At 40.2% G+C, this 23372-nt stretch overlaps 2 protein-coding genes across 4 annotated transcripts in view; one reads left to right on the forward strand and one right to left on the reverse strand.

Annotated features, from left to right (window-relative positions):
• DUS4L (dihydrouridine synthase 4 like) overlaps nucleotides 1-5520 on the reverse strand; it is a 39329-nt gene extending 33809 nt beyond the window's left edge. The window contains exons 1-6 of one of the 3 annotated variants that reach the window (XM_061366270.1): nucleotides 5434-5520; nucleotides 4573-4701; nucleotides 4206-4327; nucleotides 2710-2827; nucleotides 1158-1280; nucleotides 6-232 (exon numbers count right to left, since the gene is read on the reverse strand). In XM_061366270.1, the coding sequence (XP_061222254.1) occupies nucleotides 6-232; nucleotides 1158-1280; nucleotides 2710-2827; nucleotides 4206-4327; nucleotides 4573-4679 (697 nt within the window). In that variant the 5' untranslated portion in view covers nucleotides 4680-4701; nucleotides 5434-5520. Of the gene's footprint in view, nucleotides 1-5; nucleotides 233-1157; nucleotides 1281-2709; nucleotides 2828-4205; nucleotides 4328-4572; nucleotides 4847-5093; nucleotides 5235-5433 lie in introns of those variants that run through there. The other 2 variants (XM_061366271.1, XM_061366273.1) reach the window with 2 other exon arrangements.
• Nucleotides 5456-23372, forward strand: part of COG5 (component of oligomeric golgi complex 5) — a 192403-nt gene continuing 174486 nt past the window's right edge. The window contains exons 1-6 of the mRNA XM_061366262.1: nucleotides 5456-5639; nucleotides 6557-6696; nucleotides 7649-7706; nucleotides 10820-10874; nucleotides 10969-11038; nucleotides 16178-16298. Of these exons, the coding sequence (XP_061222246.1) occupies nucleotides 5561-5639; nucleotides 6557-6696; nucleotides 7649-7706; nucleotides 10820-10874; nucleotides 10969-11038; nucleotides 16178-16298 (523 nt within the window). The 5' untranslated portion in view covers nucleotides 5456-5560. The remainder of the gene's footprint in view (nucleotides 5640-6556; nucleotides 6697-7648; nucleotides 7707-10819; nucleotides 10875-10968; nucleotides 11039-16177; nucleotides 16299-23372) is intronic.

A 23372-nucleotide genomic window follows, 5' to 3' on the forward strand; every position in this document is an offset into this window, starting at 1 on the left:
CTTACCATCTGCTCCTGTCAAGTGATGAACTTTTTCAGCATCTCTTAAAGTTCTAATATCTCCATTAGCCACAATAGGTATAGACATGCTTTGTTTAATTATTTTAATTGCATCATAATGTACAGGCTGGTATCTTTCTTCTACACTTCTCCCATGTACTGTAATCCATGAAACTCCAGTTGCTTCAGCTTTTTGACACAAGTCAACTGTTCTTTTTAAGTCCTCGTGGATCCTACAATTCCACAGAATGAAAACATTAGATAATAAGTTACCTGAACTGTATAAAACGCTGTCCTCCATAAGGAGGAGCTATCACAGATTTGTATAAATAACTATAAATACAGAAAATATTACTGTTGGAAGATAATGAGGTTTGGTTGGTTTATTTTAATAAAGACATATGAGTTTAATGTACGGAAACCACTATGTAATTTATCATTTCCTAATTACATCACATCTCTTAAATATACGTGATAAATTTTACAGAGATTGAACAAGGGTGTCCAAAAGATTCTAAACCAAACATCATTATTTTGCTTCCTTTGTGGGGGAAAAAAGAACAATTATAGTAGTTCCTCTTTCCCAAAAGATTGGAAACTGTGTTGAAACTTAACTGGCAAATATGAAAAACCCATATGGGATGTTTGATTATGGGATGAACAGTGGAAGGAGTACAAAGCAATGCAAAGCAACAGTTTACAGAAGGATGTGTTCCTTACAGCAGCCGTGGGGACTAGCTCCCAGTTTTGTTACCCTTCCCTATAGCCAGCAGCAAATGTGGCTCTGGCCTCCAGCAGCTCACAAAGTAAATCCTTGTGATGATACACACTGTGTGTTGCTTTTTTTTTAATGGAACCATGAACCTTTTAACTTGTACTTTCATATCAGCTGGATTGCAAGAAAACTCAGCATCCAGTATGTTACCTGGATAAGTAGTCAAAGCCTGTGCTGGTTTTACTATCTAAGTCTGGACTACTTTTCTCAGATATTCTTTCATCTGGGGTCAAAAAAGTCTCAGCAGTCTTTACATGTAAAGAAAATATTATAATGTGTAATATTACATTAACAGAATTACATATAGTGTACTTGTTATATGAATGTTTCTTAAAAAAAAGAAAAGGATTATTCCATGTATCACAAACATCACTTAGATCTACCTTATTTTAATAGATACTGAAAATCTTGGTTTGTTGATCTGATTCCGTACGTGTCTCACCATATCTTGAACAAGCTCTGGTTTATTTATTAAGCAAGCACCATAACCTTCTGCCATCGCCCACCTTTAAAAGAAAACGAACATGCGTATTCCACGTCTGAAAAAATGCAGATCAATTTCAGTCAGATACATTGGTTTTGTTCCTTACAACCTTCAGAATGTGTGGTTGAGTAGACCAAGACAGTACTGGCTGTAGATCAATGATTCGTTTGCAGTTTAGAACCAGCTTTTAGGTACTGGTTCAGTCTCCATTTGGACAAGTTACTAATCTCTTCCAGTTCAATTTTCTGTCCACAAAATGGACTCACAAGGAAGATAAATTAGCATTTAATCAACAGTGTTTTACAGTGTACATAAAATAAAAAAAAAATATGTTTTCCCCTCCATCGGGTCATGGATTTCTTCTAACCAGAAAATGACTTTGGATTGAAAAGGGAGAATTTGAAGTGCAGGGAAGGATCTGAGTTCAGTAATATTCTGTTCTCCCTCAGCTGCATGAAATAACCTTTACTTTCACTTAACAGCAACAGATTTTTTCTTCTATATTTTTTCTTATAAAGGCAGATTAAGTGCAAAAAGTTTTGTTATTTTGAAAATAACATGTGCAAGAAACAAAGGATTCAAATGTAAGCCTATATTTTTGTCCTAAAAGGAACTTACAGTTTGGAATACTTAACTGTAGTTAGCTTAGAAAAAAAATTACATTTCCATTCTGAAGTCTCAGATCTCTCCAGAAAAGACTTTTCTCAAATACTGTAATTTTAAGTCAAGACAACCTAATTAGAATAGACAAGTACTGGCACTGTAGTATTATCTTTTGCTTTCCTACATTTGAGGTCTTCACTAAGAAAAAGGCTGCCTGACAAGCATAGAATAAATGGTTCTCAATTGAACCAGTTACCATGAATTTTCATTTATGCATTACTACTCTGTTTCGCTGTCAAGACAAAATCTTTATTAATTTAAGATAGAAGTAGATCACTAATTCACTGTACTTATAAACCTAATAAATGATGGAAGAAATTCTTTTCAGCACTTCCTGAATAATGTAATCTGTATAATTATATTTTAGAGACTATCCTTCACTTGCAGAAGTCTGAGACATCAGGGACTTGGCTCATTATTTTGGCAATTGGCACATCAATTCTCAAACCACTCTCCAAATTATTTGCAGCAAGCTGGTTTTGGTAATGCATATTTAACAGCTGCTGAGAAGGAGTGGACCCTTCACTTCTTAAGCCAACACTCAGTATTTCAGAAATGAAAAAAGGCAGGTTGGCAAATACACCTGGTTTTCCCAGTTTCACCACAATGACAGGCGTCTTAGAACATTCAGAACAGTGTCTTGCCACATAGACATTTTTGACAGGTTAAAAAGCTCTTTCACAGTCTATTTTTAAGTTAAGACAGAAATGATTATGAAAATGAAGACCAGCATTCTTTAATCTCAAATTATTTCATCATTATTTCACTGAGCTTTTTCAAATCTTTACCTCTGAGGACAGCCACAGTTTAGGTCTATTCCATCTGCAAAAGGACAGATGATCTGGGCAGCATCACACAAAACCTGTGCTTCTTTAGCAGCAAACTGAACAATCAATGGATGATCACCTACTCCAATGAAAATGAAAAGGTACTTAGAGATTAAACAAACAAACAAACAACACCCCACCCCCCACCCCCCCAGATAATAACAATAAAAAATAACAAATTCTAAATTCATGGACTGTCTGCCCATGGTCCTGGGCAACCAGCTCTAGGTGATCCTGCTTGACCAGGGGGCTGGCTAAGAGGACCTACACAGGTCCTTTCAAATTTGACTATTTTGTGACTCTCTGAGCCCTGGATCACAAATAAATAGGGGTAGCTGGCTAGTGGTTACTAAATCAGTACGCCTATCAAGAGAGGTAGGAATTGAAACAAACATATATGTCCTAGACATTTGCTGGCTCAACATATACATTTTCTGACTGAAACTGGTCAGATGCTCATCTTTCACAAACATGGTATATGAAATTAAGTATTCTCTATTTTCAGCAGTCTTCATGCTTCCCCTCCTGGCCTGCCCCTTCTTGTCTGCATGCTGCCCCTTTGCTGTGCTGACATGGCTGGCTGTCTTGCCAGGTAGGAAGCTTGTTTACAGAACCAACCCTTCAGAAAGGAGCCAAACAACACATAAGCTCTTCCCTTCCTTATCCTAGACCATCTCTTTCTTCCTCTGTGCCAACATAGCTGATTTTCATCCACAATGTGATATGCAGAGCTGGAATGAGAACACAGGGGCAGAGGCAGCTTTAGCAGCTTTGTCTCAAGTGGGAAACCAAAGTGTCAGTAATCCTCAACTCGGGTCTGCTGAACCATTTGTGATTCACTAAAACCCCTGCAGAGAGCCAGATGGTTATTTGGACCATGCTCTCCTCTTTTACAGCTACTGCATTACATTAAAAGCATCTAAAAATATCTCAGTTTTAGGGTTAGGGTAATAAACTCAGCAATAAAACCGGAGTGGCAGCAAAAGAAGTGTGTTCCAGGGTGGCTGTTTCTTGGAGACTGGTTCAGCATTGGTCTGCTAGTGCTAGGTGGGAAGTGACTTGTCTTTGCATCAGTTGGTCTTTTCCTCCTTCTTTCCTTCACTTATTAATCTATCTTTATCTTGACCTACAAGTTCTCACTTCTGTTCTTTCTGTTCTCCCCCTGTGCTAAGAAGGGGGAGAAGGAATGAGTGAACAGCTGTGTGGGTGGTTGATGGCCACCTATGTTTGGTCAACCCACCACAGATCTCAGTTTTCCACTATTTAATTTGACACACTGTCACTGGAATGTGTTTACTTTCACCTAGAATATTTCTATGGTTTTATAATCAATCAGATACAGTATAACAAAACTGTTAATGGATGTCAAGCTGTGTGACAGACTGCATTTATTTGGCCAATTTAGCTTATCACCATGTAAAACATTCTGACAAGGCAACAGTTTATTAAAAAATTACCTTTGTTGGTTGTGAATTCACTGTCCCTCGCTTTTGCAGATCTCACAAAATCAGCTGCTACTATCATTGGCGTGTAACATAAATCACAACTGTATTTCCTAACCAGGGTTCTGAAAGCCAACCTGCAGACACATGAAAATCAAAAACTAAACAGTAAAGCCATTTTCCTGACTAGCTGCTCTAAAACACTGTTCTGACATGCTGTACTCTGGGGATGTCTAATATTATCATAAGATAAAATACATCCCACATCTGTCTGTCTTAAATGAGTAAAGGAAAAAATGTAATAATCCCTGTTTTTTACAGTCAAGATAAACTTCCTCACAGAACAAACACTGAAAACATAGTTGACATAACAGTTACTTACTTGGAATAGCGGACCATGGGGGCACATATTTTTACAACTTGTCCAGAATGAAACAAATCCATGGGATCTTTCAGTTGGCATTCTTTAGTTTCTATGTCACCAATCATGTATAATTAATCTTTTTAACATCTGGAAAAACAAGGAATGTTTGAAACAGAAGTCATTCAGCTATTTCTGACAGGCCATGCAGCAGAGTGCTTTTCGGTAGAGCATCTTGCAAGCAGGCCCTCGCTTGCGGAGTGCTGGAACAAGCTTTTTGCCACAGCCAGCTGCTGAGCACCGGCCCCGTTGTACTCTGCCATCCCCACGCGGTATCACCCCTGTGTTTTCATTCACAGAATCACGGGCTGGTTTGGGTTGGAAGGGAACATAAAGCTCATCCAGTTCCAGCCCCCTGCCATGGGCTGGGACACCTTCCACTAGACCGGGTTGCTCCAAGCCCCCTCCAACCTGACCTTGAACACTGCCAGGGATGAGGCAGCCACAGCTTCCCTGGGTAACCATGCCCACCCAGGGCTCACATCTCGCTCGGGCTGGAGGGGAGGTTCTCAGCCACCCTTCAGCGCAGGGCCGGCTCCAGGCAGCCCCTTCCCTGCCTCACGGAGGAAGTTTTTCCTCATGCCAGGCGAGAGCCACCCCTGCTCCAAGCCCGCTATCTCTCGTCCTCCCGCTACAGGCCCGCTCCCTCCTCCTCTGCCCGCACGGCGAGGCCTGCGGCCTGACCGCCCTGTCCTCAGCTCGCTCCCGCCTGTGGGTGCCTGCGGGGCTCGGAGGCGCGGGCCACAGGAGCCGCCTCCCGCCCCGCTCCCTGCGGCCCGGCCCGGCCCGGCCCGGTCCGGCCCGGCCCGGCCCCACGCTCACCACGTGCGCGTGCACCCCGCCGCCGCCCTGCCGTTCCCGGGGCGGCCCCGCTCCGTCGCGCGCTTTCGGCATCATCGCGGCGCGCCGCGGCCCGGGAGTGACGCGCGGGCTCCCGGCACCTGCCAGCATGGAGGAGGCGGGGGCAGGCGGCGGAGCGGCTCCGGCTCCGGCTCCGGCCCCGGCCCTCGCAGAGCTGCTGGCGGACGGTGAGGCGCGGCCCTCGGCGGCGGCTGGGGAGGGTCGGCGCGGAGGGGTGGGGGGCAGCTCCCGGCTCTGACCCCGGCGGCGGGACCGTGCCGGGGTCCGCTCTGCGGGCGGCCCGGGGAAGGCGGAGGGTCCTTTGCTAGGACGGGCAGCGGCGGGGAAGGGGTGGCGGTGCTCGGGCACGCGGCGAGCAGGGCGGTGAAGTGTCCCGTCCCCCCCCCGCTCTCAAGTCACGGGAAGTGTCGGCGGCGGAGGAACGGCCGGCGCCGGGGAGCGACCCCAGCCCTCCCGGTGGAGCCCTCCGCTGAGGGCCGAGGGTCCTGGTGGCGGGGCCGTGCGAGGTGGCGTGTTGCTGTGAAGGGAGGAGTGCACGGGAAGGAAAGGTGAAGGCGTTCGATAATATCGCTGTATGGAAGCTCGGGTATTGCTTCCCCCAGAGTCTCCCTCGCAGTATCATCTCTTAATTCACTGTTTTATAAAGCAGTGCCCTTATAAGAGCCCAGAATGGTTTAATGAAGTTGTGTCTCATGCCACTTCGATCCTCAGTGATATGAAGGTGACTCCTGTCTGTGTTTGATTACGGGTACAACCTCACCAGCCTCTCCCTAGTTGCACTGTGAAGTTTGAAGAAGTTATAGATACTTTTTAGTGTATTCTACTCAAGAAAAGGCAATTGAGGGTAAAAGTATACAAGTCTTTATTTCCAAAAAAAACCCCAAACTCCAGTCATCAGCTCCAAACTTGTTTCTTTTGATTGTGGTTTCTTCTCAAATTGGTGTCACATTTGTATTGTGCGATGCAGAGAACATAAGCTGTTATGTTTATAGAGAAACTGAGGGTCAGAGAACTGCGTGCTTTGGGTCTAGAAATATTATTTAACTGTTCTGAAGTGTGAAAGTAAAATCAAAATGTTTTTCAGAATGTTATGCTGACTTCTTCAGAGAAGACTTTGATGTGAAAGCTTATACTTCCCAGTCTATCCATCAGGCTGTGATAGCTGAGCAACTGGCAAAACTTGCCCAAGGTATTAGTCAGTTGGATAAAGAGCTTCATTTACAAGTAAGTTTAAAGTGTACCTGTTATTCTAGGGTGATCGATATAAACTTGTCAAAAGCTTAGTAATCTTATGATATTGTTGCTTCTGAAATTGCCCAGTGTACTCTGCAAGCAGTAAAGGTACAGCTTGCAGCAAAACTGGTAGTGAGTCTGATACTTAACTTAGTTGAGCCCACTCTTTATACCCCTTACCAGGAAGCCATATGCTGCTTTTAGTTTCTGCAGCCTATTTCTGCATACATGGAGGTTGTGCTCTTCCTTGTAAGGATCTTCCCTGACTCTTTCCAAATGATCATGTCAGCTATCAGAACTGCTGGCCCGTGTTTTGGGATGACAACTGTGATAAAACAAGGATTGATTTAACTTGTATCCTTTCATCCTGTGATGGAGAGTAGCCTAGGTTCTAAGACTTACCTTTCGTGGGGCAGCTATAACCTATGTTAACACATCCCCACACCTTCAGGACAGCTTTTGAGTTTGGATAATAGAAGGGTTTTTGGTAAAATCTACACAGACACCACAGATCCACAGCGCGCTGTTTCAAAACCTTCTTCCTCCCTCTCCCTGTTCAGTTAGTAAATTCTTTGGGAACTAGTATCTAAATGTCATAAATAGAAAATATTAATAATTTGAGTATAATTATTACTATGTGATCAATAAGCTTAAAATTACAGCTGTTATTATCTGTGATGGTGTGTTGAAGTATGATTGCTCTGCTGGCTCTAAGATGTCAGCTGTGCTGTAGTTATTGACCCTCTTCTTGTTCTGAGCTTGTTGCTTTGTGTTCTGAAACCTTTCATCTTTAAGGTGTGGCTGCTTTTTCCTGTGTCTGCCTAATGTAGGGTGGATGAGATACTTTAATGCCCAGTGTAGGAATGATGATGATGTATTGATATTCCTTTCAGGCACACATCCCCATTTTTCTGTGTTGATTAATTTTTATTTTTTTTTTAAGGTTGTTGCAAGACATGAAGACCTGTTGGCCCAAGCAACCGGAATTGAATCCCTGGAAGGTAAATTATCTTATATTATGCTTGCTACTTGTTACAATGGAGGAAGCACTATTAATATCTCTGCAGGAAATGCCATTCACTGCCAACTTTGGCCCGTAATGTTAAGGTTGCAGATCTTACTTCTGAGGAGTAACGTGGCAGCTTTATTTTTTTTGATGTCAGTAGATGGAGCTCCAGGGAGAAGATTTTGCTGGTACTTCCGTGGAGTTAACTACTTCATAGGAAGGCATACTTTGATAGTCAGTTCGGAGCAACTTTAGTCATCAAGTCTTTTTGACCTTTTAATATATTTTTCTAAATAAGCTTAATTTTGTTGCAACATTAGCTGGTATCTGTTGCTGTAAGTACCAAGCATATGCATGTTGCTTATGCATGTGTTGCATGGTTTGCAGGTCTTAACCTTAACACATAATGTTGATTGCATTGGGATTTTTTTTTTTCCTAGAAGGGGGCTATTAAGTTAAATACATACCTTTATGTTGTTCCACTGTTTGGGATCTGGATTTTAATATAAACTGCAGACTTTCAAAGGCCTGACTTACAAACACTTGAATCTGTATAGAAAAATGGTTGCAATATTTTGTTCTTGTGTAAGGACCTCATCAAGCCTGCCATTCTGCTCTTTGTCACTTACTGGGAGCTTCTTGGTTTTTCTTCAGAAAAATATATTTACCTCTATAACATGCTGATTTGCATATACTATGGGATTCAAGCATATAACCTTTTTCCTTTCATTTTGTAACTTGCTAAGCATTTTATGTATTCCTCCTTCTTCCAGCTTTTGGCATAACCAGAGAATTTCTGGTTACTGACACTTATAGTATCTCCTTATCTTTGGAAGTTGCTGGATACAGTATTTAATAGCATTTGCATACAGCTATAAATAGAAATAAAAGCTTCTTTAATCTAGGAATGGTAGCTCCTGAATAGCTTTTTGGACAGTTGGAAAATTAATCATACAAAGACTGGAATCTGTGTTCACCCTCCAAATAAGAGGTAGATAGGAATCTGTAGTTAATCTTGTGATTAATAAATACCTCCCAGTCATGATCTTCACCAATTTGTGCTCAGTGGAATGTTGTTTTATGAAATCATGACTGTCTCTGAAGGCATTCCTTCCTAAAATTGCTCTGAGGAAAGAATGAAGTACTTCAAAACAGCTATTCAGTTATAAAATGTGTCTGTAAAGTAGGTGTAGTAAATAATGCATGCTTTACAATTAATAACCTAAAGTAAAAATAAAATCTAATTCTCAAATTTATTGAATTGTCTTCGTTTACTTAGCACTATGATTTTTAAGAGGCCATTTCTGTGTGTGAGGGAAGGAGAAACATGCAGAGGTTCTAACCTGAAAAGTATTTGTTACTTGAGACATCAGTAGGAACTTCAGTCTGCGGTTGCCAAGAAAATCAAAAGTCTAGGCAGGTTTTGCAAGGCTTTCTTAAGTATGTGTGTGAGATATATGGTCACTGTAGAACAAACACTTGAGTCAAGTTTCATAAGAGGAAGAAAGATGGATGTCAGTAGAAATTTTAATGATGAACTTGGAAACACATAGATCTTGGTATGTTTGTCAACAAAGGTAGCAAGTGAAGATTATGGAGCTGATTCACAGCACTCACAGTCATTTGTATGTGTGAAAGTGAATCTAATTGAACATTTCAAATTGACACACCCAACTTGTAGCATCCTTTTTTAGGTCTGTGTACTTTCAAAATGGTACACTGATGTGTCCATAGGTAGCTCAATAGATACCTTGAGGTCAAGGTAGGCTAAATAATATCATCCCGTATCTTATGCAGCAGATGGAGAGGGTTGATTGCCTTTTCAGCCATCCTAATTCTGCTTTCTGGCAAGAGGACTGCTATATGCTTTATAGCAATGTCACAGTCATAGATGTAGTACCGTTGTGCTACTGTCCCTCCGCCCATTATTGCAATGTAGAGTAGAAAATAGCCTATTCTGCCAACTTTTCACTGTATCTCATGTCTTTATTCTCTGAGGCGTAAGAATTGCATGCCTGTCATTCCATGTAAAAATGTCAGGGAACTCCTGAGTCTGTCACTAGGCCGTGTTAATAATTCTGAAATATGGAGAAGGTGGGAGTTTGCATATTAATACAAAATACATGAGATACAGTCCCAGTACAGGACAAGCTGAATAAAACTATTAGCAGTAGTTATGTGTGCCTTCCATCTTAGTATATCATATTGCAGTTTTATCCAATTTGATGATGGCATGCTTGTAAACAGGGCTTGACAAAAAGATATTACATGTTTGAGAATGGCAAACAATAACTGGAACAAAAATAATTTCATAGGCCTGGGTTGGTTAACTTAATTAAATTCTCAGCAGACTGATTCCATATTGCAAAAATGACTGCTACCCTTGACTTCTTTTTAACAAGAAAAGAACAAGCATGCTTGTGGGCTTTCGTTGTACTGTTTTGCCAAACTAATCTGGAACAAACACAGTTAGGGTAGTTTGCTCTGTAATCTAAATTAGATGACGTCACAATGACATCAACGCCTTAGTTTTTGCTAAAGGTGCTTATGGACAGGAATAAAACCTTGAGATAGAATTGGTTATCTTCTCAGTCTTCTTTGTTGGTTTCTCCAAACTAACTAGTCACTGTGTTAAATAAATAGTGTTAAATAGGTTGTACCATTTTTGTATGTCATGTTCAGGTGTTTGTATCAGGTTATGCCTTTAATCAGCACTCCTGATCGTCATTCTCTTAGAAAGTAATATACTCTAAATATTGCTTGAAATCTAATGTATGATGGATTTCAGAGTGATATTTCTTCTGTAGGTTTGTGTTCTCTATCAATAAGTTTTCCATAACGTCTAGTAAGTGACCTATAACCTGCATAGTTTGTTTCCAAATATGCTGTGTTTCATTCCTTTCAATCTGTTTTCACATTTTGTAATAAATTTGCTGTAAAGGGGGAAACTGTTGGTTTTTGGTTTTGGGCTTTTGGTTTGTTTTTTTATTGTTTTTTTTTTTTTTTATTTTAGTGCTAAAATAGTCTGCAGTAGTTGTTATAATTTGAAGACTAGCTTTTCCAGTAATGGACAAGTGTTGCATGTAAAAAATGTGCTTTATTTTGCAGGTGTCCTCCAAATGATGCAGACGAGAATTGGTGCTCTACAAAGTACTGTTGATAGGTATGCCATTCAGTATGTGATTAGAAAATAGAAATTCTTGTTTGTTCTATCATGTGATTTATTAATACTGTTGTAAATAATTTTCTCTTCTTAGAATCAGAGTCAAAATTGTTGACCCCTACAACAAAATAGTGTCTCGCACAGCTCAGCTAGCAAAACTCCAAGTAAGTTATATTAAAAATGTATTTAAAACTTTGTGAAAATGTATTATTTCCCAATTGTCAGACATGGGTGGGATTTTTCATACTCCAGTAGCCTGTATTTCATTGTCAGTATTTCTCAGTGAAAATCATTATTTGTGTGTCTCTTCATGAGCTACTGAGAAGTGCTTTGTATTGCAAAGTAGGAAATGACATTTGCACTAAGTAAGTCAGGTTTGTAGAGGTGCAGAGAAGAGGGAAGGGTTATCTGAGTGCACATTAGTTAAATTCTCATTACTGTTTGTGTAGTTTTAGAATTTAATGTTATGGTGCTGTTGTGTAGAGAAGACACTTTTCTCCTCTGAGTTAATGATGTTTGGCTGCAGTTTAGTAAAGAGTTTGGGAATTAATTCTTTCAAAATAGTCAAGATGCAACTTGTGAAGCCAGTTGTGTTTCTGGTGTTTTATAAGCCCAGGTACGTAGCTGTTCCTGTCTTTTGAATATAAATGGAGTCTACGTGAGAACGTAGATCTCTGTTAGAGGACAGCAATGGGAGAGGTCTTATTACAATAGTGGTGAGATATGTGTCAAACACTACCACTTTTAATTTTATAATAGCTGAAAACTATTCCATAGATCTTCAGGAGTCACGTAGCTGCATTCTATTAGTTTATGGTTTGAAAAACAATGAAATTCCAAATCGACAAGTATTTAACGAGTTATTGTTTGAACTATTTGTCTTCGCAAATTTGCCTTAACTTTGCAGAACTAGGAACTTGTCGTTTAGTACCTGATATTTGAACTGTGGACATACACTTAAATAGATTGCCATCTGTGGTTGACTGCTGTTGTACAGTAGAGTAGATATAGCTACAAACTGTCATCCAGTTTCTGGTCTGGGGGCTGGTGGAGCAGCTTTAGTAGTCTCTCTGCTGAGCTTCTATTTTCTACATTACTTTCAGTGACAGCGAAGTTCAGCTGGAAGCTCTTAACATTCTGTTCCAGCCAGTTTGTCCAGCTGCTTCTGTTCTTTTCAGCTCCAGCTGTTACTGTTCTTGCCACTGGGCAAAACTTCCCTAACTTCCATGTGGCAGAATTTAGGTGCAGAATTTTTTTGTTCTTTGTGGAAGGGGTTGCAGAAATTTGGGTCTAAAGATGAAGATCATTTCTGCCCTGACCTTACATACAGTCAAACTGTAGAAGGACAACTGGGAAGAATAGTTCATGAATTTAGGAACTGTTTCTTGCATGCTCTTGGCTTCCTCTTTACTGTAGCGGGGTTACACAGATTTTCCTATGGTGTGAAAGCAGCATCTGTCCAGAGCCAGCAGCCTGTGCCAGGGAATTTGTAGTATCTGGCTTTTCTTGGCTGTAAGTCAGAAAAAAGAGTTTCAGGGTAAGGGAAGCCTGCTAGGCTACCCTTCCAAGTGTCCCAATCCACTTACTTAAGTGTAGAAAGAGGAATGATGATTCCAGCTTCTCTGCCAGTGGGAGTTTATCCTCAGCATGAACTTTCTTGTGTTGGCAGATAGTGAGTGCTTTGTGTTGCACTATACTGCTAGGAGAAATCGAGGATCAGGACACCTGAATTATGAAATGAATCTGGACTTAACCATGAGTTGAGTCAATAGGCCTTTGAAATCTCAACCCTCTTGCCTGCCCAAGATGTAAGACTGTGATGTCTCTTCACCCAGCTGACTTGTTCATTCAGGAAGGCAACAGTACAGTAGACAGTTCATTTCTTGGCCGTGGCAGGGCTTGTGACATAAAATTGCTCCTAAATTCAAGACTTGTTTCATGGTACACTTTCAAACTTACAAATTTTATCAGTTGGTGTACAGTTGGTAGAATAAGAAAAAGGTAGATGACTGGTAAAAGAGGTTGCCTTCTGTCAAAATCTGTGGGGTTGGCAGGTATGTTTTGCTGAACTGTGTGGTGTTTAAGAGACTCCTGTACTTTTCCATTGATTGCTCTGGGACTGCTCACAAACTGAAGGAATATTTGGCTTGCATAAAGCTGGATTTTGCCGTCCTTTGTTGTTTTTAATATAGTCTGGCTATTTCATAAACGTACTTGCTGCAAATTCATTTTCAAAATTCAAATCTAGTCTTGAATTCTGAATGTCTGCTGTGTGCTTGTGCTTGTGTATATTATATCTTCTTGTGCTCTTAGAGCTTCATGTCATCCCAGGGGAGCAGCAGAGTCACAAAGCTTGCTTTCTGCTGTCCTCTACTGAGTCTTTCCGTAGTAGATCATGAGCTAAATGGGAATACTTAGCAGCTGAAATATGTAGGCAGGGAATTTGTCCTTCTGAGGGTTATTTTCTGTGCTGTTCTGTTTCACCAAGTGTTTCCACATGTTCGCTTAATTTTAGATATCTCAGTGTTTAAAAATGCTTTTAAGAGTCAATTAAAAAAAAAACAACCACTTTTAAAAAAGAATAATTCTGTATTTTAAAGTTATTCTTTAAAATAATTGCCAGTAGCAGATTTCATCCTGATGCTGCTGTAACTAAATGAGAAAAGTAGTCTGAAGATAGTGGACTGTCTCATCTTTCTTCAGATTTCTGTTACATATACCTCCAATTAGAGTATGTTCTGGGAGATGCATGCAATTGCATGTATGAGCTATGAGCTGACACATTTTCAGTGGTTCTGTTTCTAAGTCTTCTTTCAATAATTTCTTGAAATTAATTTGAGATTAGAAGTAAGAGGCTTTTTGACTGCCTGAATTGTACCAATAATGTCTGTTAGTATTGATACGGTGCTTTAAATTTCAGGAGGTACCGAGTGTGTAATCTCCAGAAAAATCAGGTTTCATTTTTACTAAACCCATTGGGACTAACTCAGGCTGCTGGCCTTTTCCAAATTAATTCTTGCCTGAAGGGTGGAATTCATTCCTTGGATGAAAGCATCTCCCTTAGAAAAGCGTACTTTATCAACTCAGGAAGGAATGTTTCCTGAATTAATTCGGACTCTGGTTATGAAGGTGGTCAGGTTAGAAGATCTGGCAGCTGTGAGCAACTCCACTATTTGCCAGAGTTTTTTATTTCCATTACACAGTCCTCATATATTGCATTCCCTTACAGCGACTGTGAGTTTTATTAAGTTGCATAACTTGTGTAAATGGAAATACTTCTGTGAAACAGAATCTTTGTTAAGGGTACAATTGCTGTGAAGTTAAGAGCGCATCTTCAGTGTCCTTGGGTTTTTCTCTTCCTAATTCACAGGACCAGAAGATAAAACCTTTTTTTTTAATTCTTGTTTCTAAATGTAACTTTTCCCATCTCTTATTCAGCTTGATAAGCATTTTAAGGTTGTTTCTTGTGATAGGAGATAATGAGCAACAAGTAAATGAAAAAGAAGTAATCTTTTGGCATGTAAAGTAGAAGATGATCAGAAGATAACTGAAGTTGAATTCCTAGGGAAAAAGATTAGCTAGAGGTACGCAGTCGGATTAGAGAGTAATTAAATTTGAAAGCAAAGTAATAATACTGTGCCCTCTTATTTGGCAAAGCAGAGTGTGCTATATAAAAAGCTATTTTTGATTCATCTTGCAGAAATTCAGTTCACAGGTATAAAGTGATATGTGGATCAAGATTTTTCTAATTAAAGAAATGAATTAATAAAAACTCATACACTAATCTGTCAAAGTAGGATAAGCCCCACTTGGTTCTCACTAATGGTAATAGAAATCATGTGGTTAAGTTGTATTAGAATGCTTAGAAACTTGCACTTCAGACAATGTGATACAGAGCCAAAAGCAGTAACTAGGCTTTTGGTGATCTGCCTCGGTGGGGATTTTCTGAACTTTTCCTTTTGGTTCTGTCTAGATGTTTAATAAAATTGAACTATAAATATTTGTGTTTTGATTAGTTTGTGCTGGCATAGGGAAGAGACTGAGAAGTGCAATCTACTGAATATTGGTTGAAATGACTCACTGGTGTATGTTCTCATATATGCAGTTTAACAGTTTTGAAGATACTAACTTGAAACTCTAAAACCTCTAGGAAGGGGTTCAAAGTCTGTCAATACGAAATATTTTCTAAAGTAATTTTAATTTAATTTTGATATCCATAAAGTTCAGGAGGCTTTGCCTTCAGTACCAGGGAAAATGTATCAGAACAGCTATATTATATTATATAATTATATTCTAAGTTTCTTGTTTACCTCTCTTGTTAATCTGATTGCAGATGTTGGACTGTATGTATGACTGTACCAAAATCCCCATACTTTTCAACCTTCTCCTGAATTGCATCTCTGAATTCTACTTTAGATGTTACCCACTTCAGAATGTTGCTGCTCCTGTATACTCTACTTTCTAGCCCCACTGATCCAGTACTCTAGTAGAGGAGCTCTACACATGATATAACTCTTACTGTTTTTCCATCTCTGTTATTTACTATGTAGAAGCAGAAAGCCTGTTCCAAGATCTTAGTTGAGTGAAAAATTATCAAAGTATTATGTTTGATTCAGGTGCCAGCAATGCCTTTTTTCCTAAATTGGTGGCAGCGAAATATTCCTGAAAATTTACATATGCATCCATCTTCTTAATTTTTAGCCAAAAATGCCATGTATTTTAATAAACCTATGAGAAAATGTGAACTACTAGTTGGCTGAATGAAGGTGACTGGTATTACGAAAGTTTTGCTGAAAATAAGTTTTTATATATATTCCCGTAGTAAGATTCAATATCTGTAGTAACAGTTTAGCCTTTAAGTTTTATTGTCCTCAGAAGTAAATGCTGCCATTTTGTTTATTTTGGATGAAGATTGGCAAGGCCAACTTCTTAATCTTATTGTGGTTTACAGAGGGGAGGGATACTGGGGGGAGATACGCAATGTAAAATAAAGCTCACTTCTAGTTAGAAATAGAACATGTCTCTGTCATAAGGTTATCAGTTTCTTTTTTGTTTTAACCAGGAATGACAGCATAATCTCAGTAGCCCTGTGAATGTAATTACCAGCTTTAGGAAGTATTGGTCTGTATTGCATAAAAGCATGTTAAAAATCCTGGGAAAAGGGATTGCAGTGTTCTAAAGTTCCTTGGTTTTATTCATATTCGTATTTCCTTTTTTTGGTGAACATATTTCCATATTTGAGGCCTTATACTATGTGATCATAATGTACTGATAGTATCCCCTATGCTATGATTTCTCTGCAGGCTGCCTGTGACTTGCTACGGAGGATAATACGCATCTTGTATCTCAGTAAGAGACTTCAAGGACAACTGCAAGGAGGAAGCAGAGAGATAACAAAAGCTGCCCAAAGCCTTAATGAACTTGGTGAGTCCTTTTTAGTTACTTTTAGAGACATTTTTAGCTTGCACTCACATGACTCACACTAGTGTTTGACTTAAAAAAACTTTTTACTGTGGTTCTTGCTATTTACTTATTGATTTGAACTGAGAAATGGTATGAACAGAGCTGATTAATACTTCCATTTTTTTAATAACATAAAAATTCTATGATAATAACTTGTGTTCTTTTTGGCAACAATATTTTTGTGAAGCAATTGATTTCTTGCTGGCCTGTGTTTGTATAAAATGCCTTCAGAGGCAGCAGATAGATATTTAGCTTTTGGAAGACATTGAACTACGTTCTAAAAGAAAATTATTGGCCCTGTGGCCTTTGTGAGAGCTGTGTGTGATACGATATACAGATACCTAACCTAATTCAGATACTGGAAGCATTCTGCTGCAGTAGCAAGTAATTTACCCTGTATTTTATTGGTTTTAGGAAGAGTGATGAAATAGTTTTCATGAAGCTCACATTACATTGCTAGATTGTTTTCTGTACTTGAGCTAGCTTGGATACTTCCACACTGTGCTGCAGGATGCAGCGAGGAGCATCCCATTAGTCTTGGAGATCAGTTGTTGGTGTTGTACATGGTATCTTGCCAGCTGCTTCTCCTTTGATTTAATGGGATTCGAATTTCAGCTTCCAAAAATAGGTTGTGGGAGGGCTGAACTTACAAAAACCATTCAGAATCATCCTGAGGTTTATTGTGCATGTTTGTCACTACTGCTGTTTTTATACTGTGTAATCAAAAAATTATTAGACAATGAATTAGTCTTATAATTAGCAAGTGCTGTGTTGCAAATGGAAAGCTTATATATGTGTATTTAGTGTGTCAGCCTGACTGAAGCACTTACGCTTATCAATTGCAGCATTCTAAGCTAGAATGGTTTTTCCAGTTTTCTGTTTTTTCTAATTTTCTGTTCTTTTCTAATTCTTTGTTTTCCTTCCATTTTGGTCTCCCTTCACACTTTATATGTTCCTTCAGGATATATAAAGTAATGCTATCTTTTACCTACTTTGTAAGTCTTGTGGGATTAATCTGAATACTAGATCCTATTAAAATAATCAGTACTGTTTAATGGTAAAACCTGAGATGTTTATCTTGTGTAGCTTTTAGGATTTCATTCTTTTCGGGGAAATGCCTTTTATTACTCTCCTTCCTCTCCCTCCCCCCAGTTTTTTTCCTTTTACCATTTAAATAAGAGCTTGTACTTTCTTTCGTTAAAGTGACAAAGTCTTTTGAGTTTCTTGTTTTCGTATACTTGGTGAAGCTTAGAAAAGTCTGAGTAATTACTATGGTTAAAGATGAAAGGAAATGCATTCCCTTAGGAAGCTCTTTTGAGTTTCACCAGTCTGGGGGAGAGGGATTCAGGGCTTGTGGTCCTTAATTTAATTCTTAATTCTAGATGGTTTATGGCCTTGTAAAATCCCTTGTCTAACTGTAATTTCTCTCTCCCTCTCTTTTGTGTAGTCTCTCTTCCTTTCTTCTCTCCACCCCCCTGCACCTGCATCCTTCCCTTGTCTTCTGGCTATCTGGCTCTTTGTTACCCTCTGCTGCCCACCTTGGCTGGTCTGAAATCTTATTGCCTCCCAGCTGCCCGTGACTCTCAGTACCTGAGTGTATTGGAACACCCCCTGAGGAGTGGCTGTGTTGAGGTGTGGTGTACTGAAAGTGTCTGTGCTGTGTGATGTTGTGGTGACTCACTGGGTGGGCAGATGGGGCAGCTCTGTTCAGAGGGGAGGAAAGCGTGCAGTGGCTGGATTCAAGATGCTTCAGGGTACCACAGTGGGAGTCACTGAGACGATAGTGTGTTTCAAGGAGGCTGGATTTTGGGATATGGCTGGGGAAGCACTGTGCTGTGCTTCTGGCTTTGGAAAGCGCTGGGATATGTGAGAGATCTGTAGGGTCGTGGTGGGATTGGGCAGGACAGCTTTGAGGCTGTGGTGACTTGGGGTGAGGGTGTGGAAATGTGCTTCAGAAAGATGGGAAATGTGCTGCAGTGCTCTGTGGTATTGGGAGGGTGGGAAGCATGGAGGACAGACTCCAAGCACTGGTTATTCAGTGGTGAGATGTGAAAGCTTTGGGAGGGCTTAGGAAGTACTACATCTGCTCGCAGTAAATAGGTTGTGGACGAGTGGTGTTAAAGCTTGGTATTGGATAGGGAGCCCTGTGTCATGGAGGCTTGCTTTTGAATTGGGGGTCAGGGCCAAGGTTAATATTAATCTGTGTTTTTAGCCAGATATTTCTGAATATCTTTTTTTTCTCTCATTCAGGGAAAGTTTCTTCCCATTGTTTCTTACCCTTCTGATGTACATGTGCAATATAATTTCTGCTTAGTTGAAGTCAGCAGCACTGTGATATTACCATGAAAGCTTTGCACTTTTCTATGGTATAATGTACCTTTTATTGCTTATAAGGTATTCTGGGTAGACTATGGGGATAACTAGACATTGTTTTTACATACTTGTCGTGGTTTAACCCACAGCCAGACAGCTTGTTACCCACTCCCCCCCCCGTTTCTTGCCCTCCCCCTACTCCTGGAGGGACGGAGAGGAGAATCAGAAAGAATGCAACTCCCACGGGTTGAGATAAGAACAGTTTAGTAACTAAGGTATAACACAAATCACTACTGCTACCATCAATAATAGTAATGATAAATGAAATAACAAGGGAAGAGAATACAACACCCCATCACCAGGCGACCGATAACTTGCTCCCCCCAGCCCGACCAAGCACCGACCGATACCTCCTCCAACCCTGCAGTCCACCCAGTCCTTCCGGCTCACTCCCAGTTACATCCTGGGCATGACGTGCTGTGGTATGGAATACCTCTTTGGTCAGTTTGGGTCAGGTGTCCTGTCTCTGCTTCCTCCCGGCTCCCCTCCTCCCTGGCAGAGCATGAGGCCCACAAAGTCCTTGGCCAAACCAAAACATCATTGTTTTTCAGCTCTGTTCCCAGCTGAAAGTCAAAACACAGCACTGCACCAGCTACCAAGAAAGAGAAAAATGACTGCCACTGCTAAACCCAGGACAATACTGTTGTACTCTGTGCATGCTTGTGGGATGCTAATGCGTATGTGCTCTTTTAGGTGTATGTATTCCACATGTATTTCCTCTACAAATCCATGTTAGTTCACTTACAGCTTTTACTCAGTTGTGTCTTGAAGGTTATTTTGCAGTGATGGGAAAAGACATGATAAAAATACAAAATACTGGAATTAGAAATACGGGTCAGTCAGAGGCACTACAAGAAACCGTAGCTTTCACTGAGAAGGGCTTTGTTTATTGGACACTTTGTTAATTGCTAGTAGTCTGCAGATCTCCAGCTTCAGTGGATAATGTTAGGAACTTTACTCTGAAAGCATTTGGTAATATTTTCACTGAGGTCTGTACTTAAAGCTAAAGTAGTTAAAAAATTCCTCTGTGTTGGATTTTAACATTCTTTGAAATGAGCTTCGGCACAGTAAGAAGAGAAACCTTAACATGTATGTATGTATGTGTGTGTATAGATACAGGTGTATAAACCCCCAGCCTGTCTTCTGCACCTTGTCCACCTCCCAGCAATCTTCTTTGGGTTCTCTAGCAAAGTAGAAACAGAGCTGTGATAGTATGTTGAATAAGCTATTAGCTGCTTCTCTAGTGGTGGTTCTTCATATTATACAGTCCAATTCAGTGTACGGATAGGTAACGCAAATGGCATATTCATATGTCACATAGTGCCTAACACAGTGAATTACATGCCGTACATGACACTGCTTCTTTGTGGTATTTTAATACAAATACTTTATAAGGTGAAAAAGAAACATTCCTAAGCAGGTTTAAACAATAATAGAATGCGACAAGAAAGTGGTAAACTACATACAGTTGCCTTCCACAGAAGAAATTTTGTAGGTATTAAAGAATTCTACTGTCTTCTGTGTCAGTATGAAGAAATTACTCTCTATAACCATGGTCAGTAACTGATCAGATGAAGAGGAAAAAATTCCTAGTTATGCAGCAAATGTCCAGTTTGACTGTGGGCAGGTTGTTAATTCCACCTGACAGTTACAGAGCTAGCAGTGGATTTATATCTTTGGCTTGTTGAATACCTATAACTGATGTCATCATTATTCATATAAATGCCTGGACTTCCTTTAATTATAATAAATTCCTAGTACTTATATATGGTTGTATTATAATTTATTTCACAGCAAGTGAATTTATTTGCTTGAATGACCTTGTGAGCGTGTAATACTTGTAGGCAGGCTTTCACAGCAGCCATAATAGTGCTCTTTTGTAAACTTGGAGTTGGTCTGTGACTAAGCTGTGGAGCCATAAAATGAAGGGGAAGGGGTCTATTTAAATGAAGTTTTGTGTGTCTCCAATATAGAAGTTGCTCCAGGACAATACTGCCTTCCATGTAACTTATGAGAAGACAGGATGGGGGAAGATAGGGCTATGATCTTACTTTAAAGCTAAATAATTCTATAGAAAAAGCAAAATATTGTCAGTTGCAGGAGTCTAGCTAAAATAGAGAAACCCTATATATGTATTGTGTTCTTGTAGTTTAATCTCAGCTGGAAACTCAAACCCCACACAGCAACTTGCTTCCTCCCTCCCTGGTGAGGTGGGGGAGAGACTCAGAAGAATAACAGAGAAAACTCATGGGTTGAGATAAAGGCAGTCTAACAGGTAAAGCAAGAGCTGCACAAACAAAGCAAACCAGGAATTCATTCACCACTTCCCATGGGCAGTCAGGTGTTCAGCCATCTCCAGAACAGCAGGGCTTCATCACACGTAGCAGTTACTTGGGCAGACAAACACCAGAGCTACAAATGTTCCGCCTTCCTTCTTCTTCCCCACCTTTACATGCTGAGCATGACTCCATATGGTGGGGGATATCCCTGGGGTCAATTGGGCTCAGCTGTCCTGGCTGTGTCCCCTCCCAGCTCCTTGTGCACCCTCAGCCCGTTCACTGGTGGGGTGCTGTGAGGAGTAGAAAAGGCCTTGGCTCTGTGTAAGGACTGCCCAGCATTAGGTGAAACACCCCTGTGTTATCAGCACTGTTTCCAGCATAAATCAAGACCATAGCTCCATACTAGCTACTGTGGAGAAAATTAACTCTACCTCAGCCCAAACCAGCACAGTTCTTTATAAAGAGGAAGCAACGTTTACACTGTTATTTAGGCTTAATATGGCAATAGAAATACTTAAGGGAAATTCAGAGAAATAAAGCTCAAGTTTGATGATACTTGTGAAGAAGCGTAGCTTGGATGGAGAAAACAGTTAGGATATGCATGATACTTGGTGAAATGTAGTTTGAAGGAAGTTACTTGGCTATGCCTGGATAAAAGGCCTCTTTGTAGCTGGCGTAATATAGGTGGTGGTAGCTCTGTCTTCTAGAGTGTACTCTGGAACTAGTGACGTCTGTGCAAAGGTGACAGTGATCTTGGGCCTGAAAAATTCTCTTGTGGAGATGAGAAAAAAATTGAACTTAGCACCTTTCTAGGGTAAAAAATGTGGGTCATGAAATCATTTAAACAAGAAAAAACCTGGGTATAGCTATGTGTCTGTTAGACACATCAGGATTAGAGGAAATGGGAGGAGGAAAAGGACCTCTTCCCTACTTGCCTTACTGGGGAAAGTGTTGGTGGAACCTTGTTTTGTTCAGTATTGAAGTTTCTCTGTTTCAGTGTGCTTTTCTAGTATTCCTACTACACATAGTAACCTGGAGTTTCCACCAAAAGGGAACACCATTGTAAAGACTGTGAAGTTATCTATATTATTACAGCTCGTTATCAAGTTTGTGGCGTATAGTAATATAAGACAATGCTTGGCAAAGGGAGAGAGTTAAATTTCTTTGTGAAAATTCAGTTTCTTTTTACCTTTTGTTCTTGTGTTGTGTAATGTCACATGGTCTGCGCTTTCCTCATCTTTGAAAATGCTTATGGTATGGAATAGAACAAAATCTTTCCAAATATTTTAAACACAAGAAATCCATCTTTTCTTTTTCTCTGTTGCTGTCAAAACATGGACATATTCCATAAAAAGGAGATTGTGTTCCTTTGTGTGCATACGTATGTATTTGTATGTGTATAAGTTTTAAGAATACAAATATAAACAATACGTATATTCAACCTAATGTATCTCTTTGTGCTTTGTGGCTGTCTTTGGGAACTCCTGGGAGGAGAGATGAAATTCAGAAGATTGGAGAGCTTGCTTTATTGAAAACAGAATAATAGAATCATAGAATAGTTAGGGTTGGAAAAGACCTTAAGGTCATCTAGTTCCAACGCCCCTGCCATGGTCAGGGACACCTCACACTAAACCATGTTACCCAAGGCTCTGTCCAGGCTGAACTTCAACACAGCCAGGAGTGGAGCATTCACAACTTCCTTGGGCAACCTATTCCAGTGCCTCACAACCCTGACAGTAAAGAACTTCTTCCTTATATCCAGTTTAAACTTCCCCTGTTTAAGTTTGAACCTATTACCTCTTTTCCTATCACTACAGTCTGTAATGAAGAGTCCATCCCCAGCATCCCTATAGGCCCCCTCCAGATACTGGAAGGCTGCTATGAGGTCTCCAAGCAGTCTTCTCCAGGCTGAACAGTCCCAACTTTCTCAGCCTGTCTTCATATGGGAGGTGCTCCAGTCCCCTGATCATCCTCATGGTCCTGCTCTGCACTTGTTCCAACAGTTCCATGTCCTTTTTATGTTGAGGACACCAGAACTGCACACAATACTCCAAGTGAGGTCTCAGGAGAGCAGAGTAGAGGGGCAGGATCACCTCCTTCAACATGCTGGTCATGCTCCTTTTGATGCAGCTCAGTGAGAAAGCTGTACCCCAGTGATGGTCAAAATCTGTCATCAGTTGTTCACTATTGCCCAGCAATATATCAAGTGGGGTTTTGTTGAAATGTATTCTGCAGCTGGGTAGTGTTTTCATTAATGATTTGAGTGATGTAATATGGTATATCCTTATTAAATTTACAAGTAATAAGCAGAGAAGAATGGGAAGTATGTTGGGAAACAGGATTAAAATGAAGAATATTCTAGCATACTCGAGATACATCTTAA

The sequence above is a fragment of the Neopsephotus bourkii genome, unplaced genomic scaffold, assembly GCF_033783945.1.
Source record: "Neopsephotus bourkii isolate Nb327-2 ecotype Australia unplaced genomic scaffold, CSIRO-AGI_Nbou_v1 NB_1328, whole genome shotgun sequence".
Taxonomy (NCBI): domain Eukaryota; kingdom Metazoa; phylum Chordata; class Aves; order Psittaciformes; family Psittacidae; genus Neopsephotus; species Neopsephotus bourkii.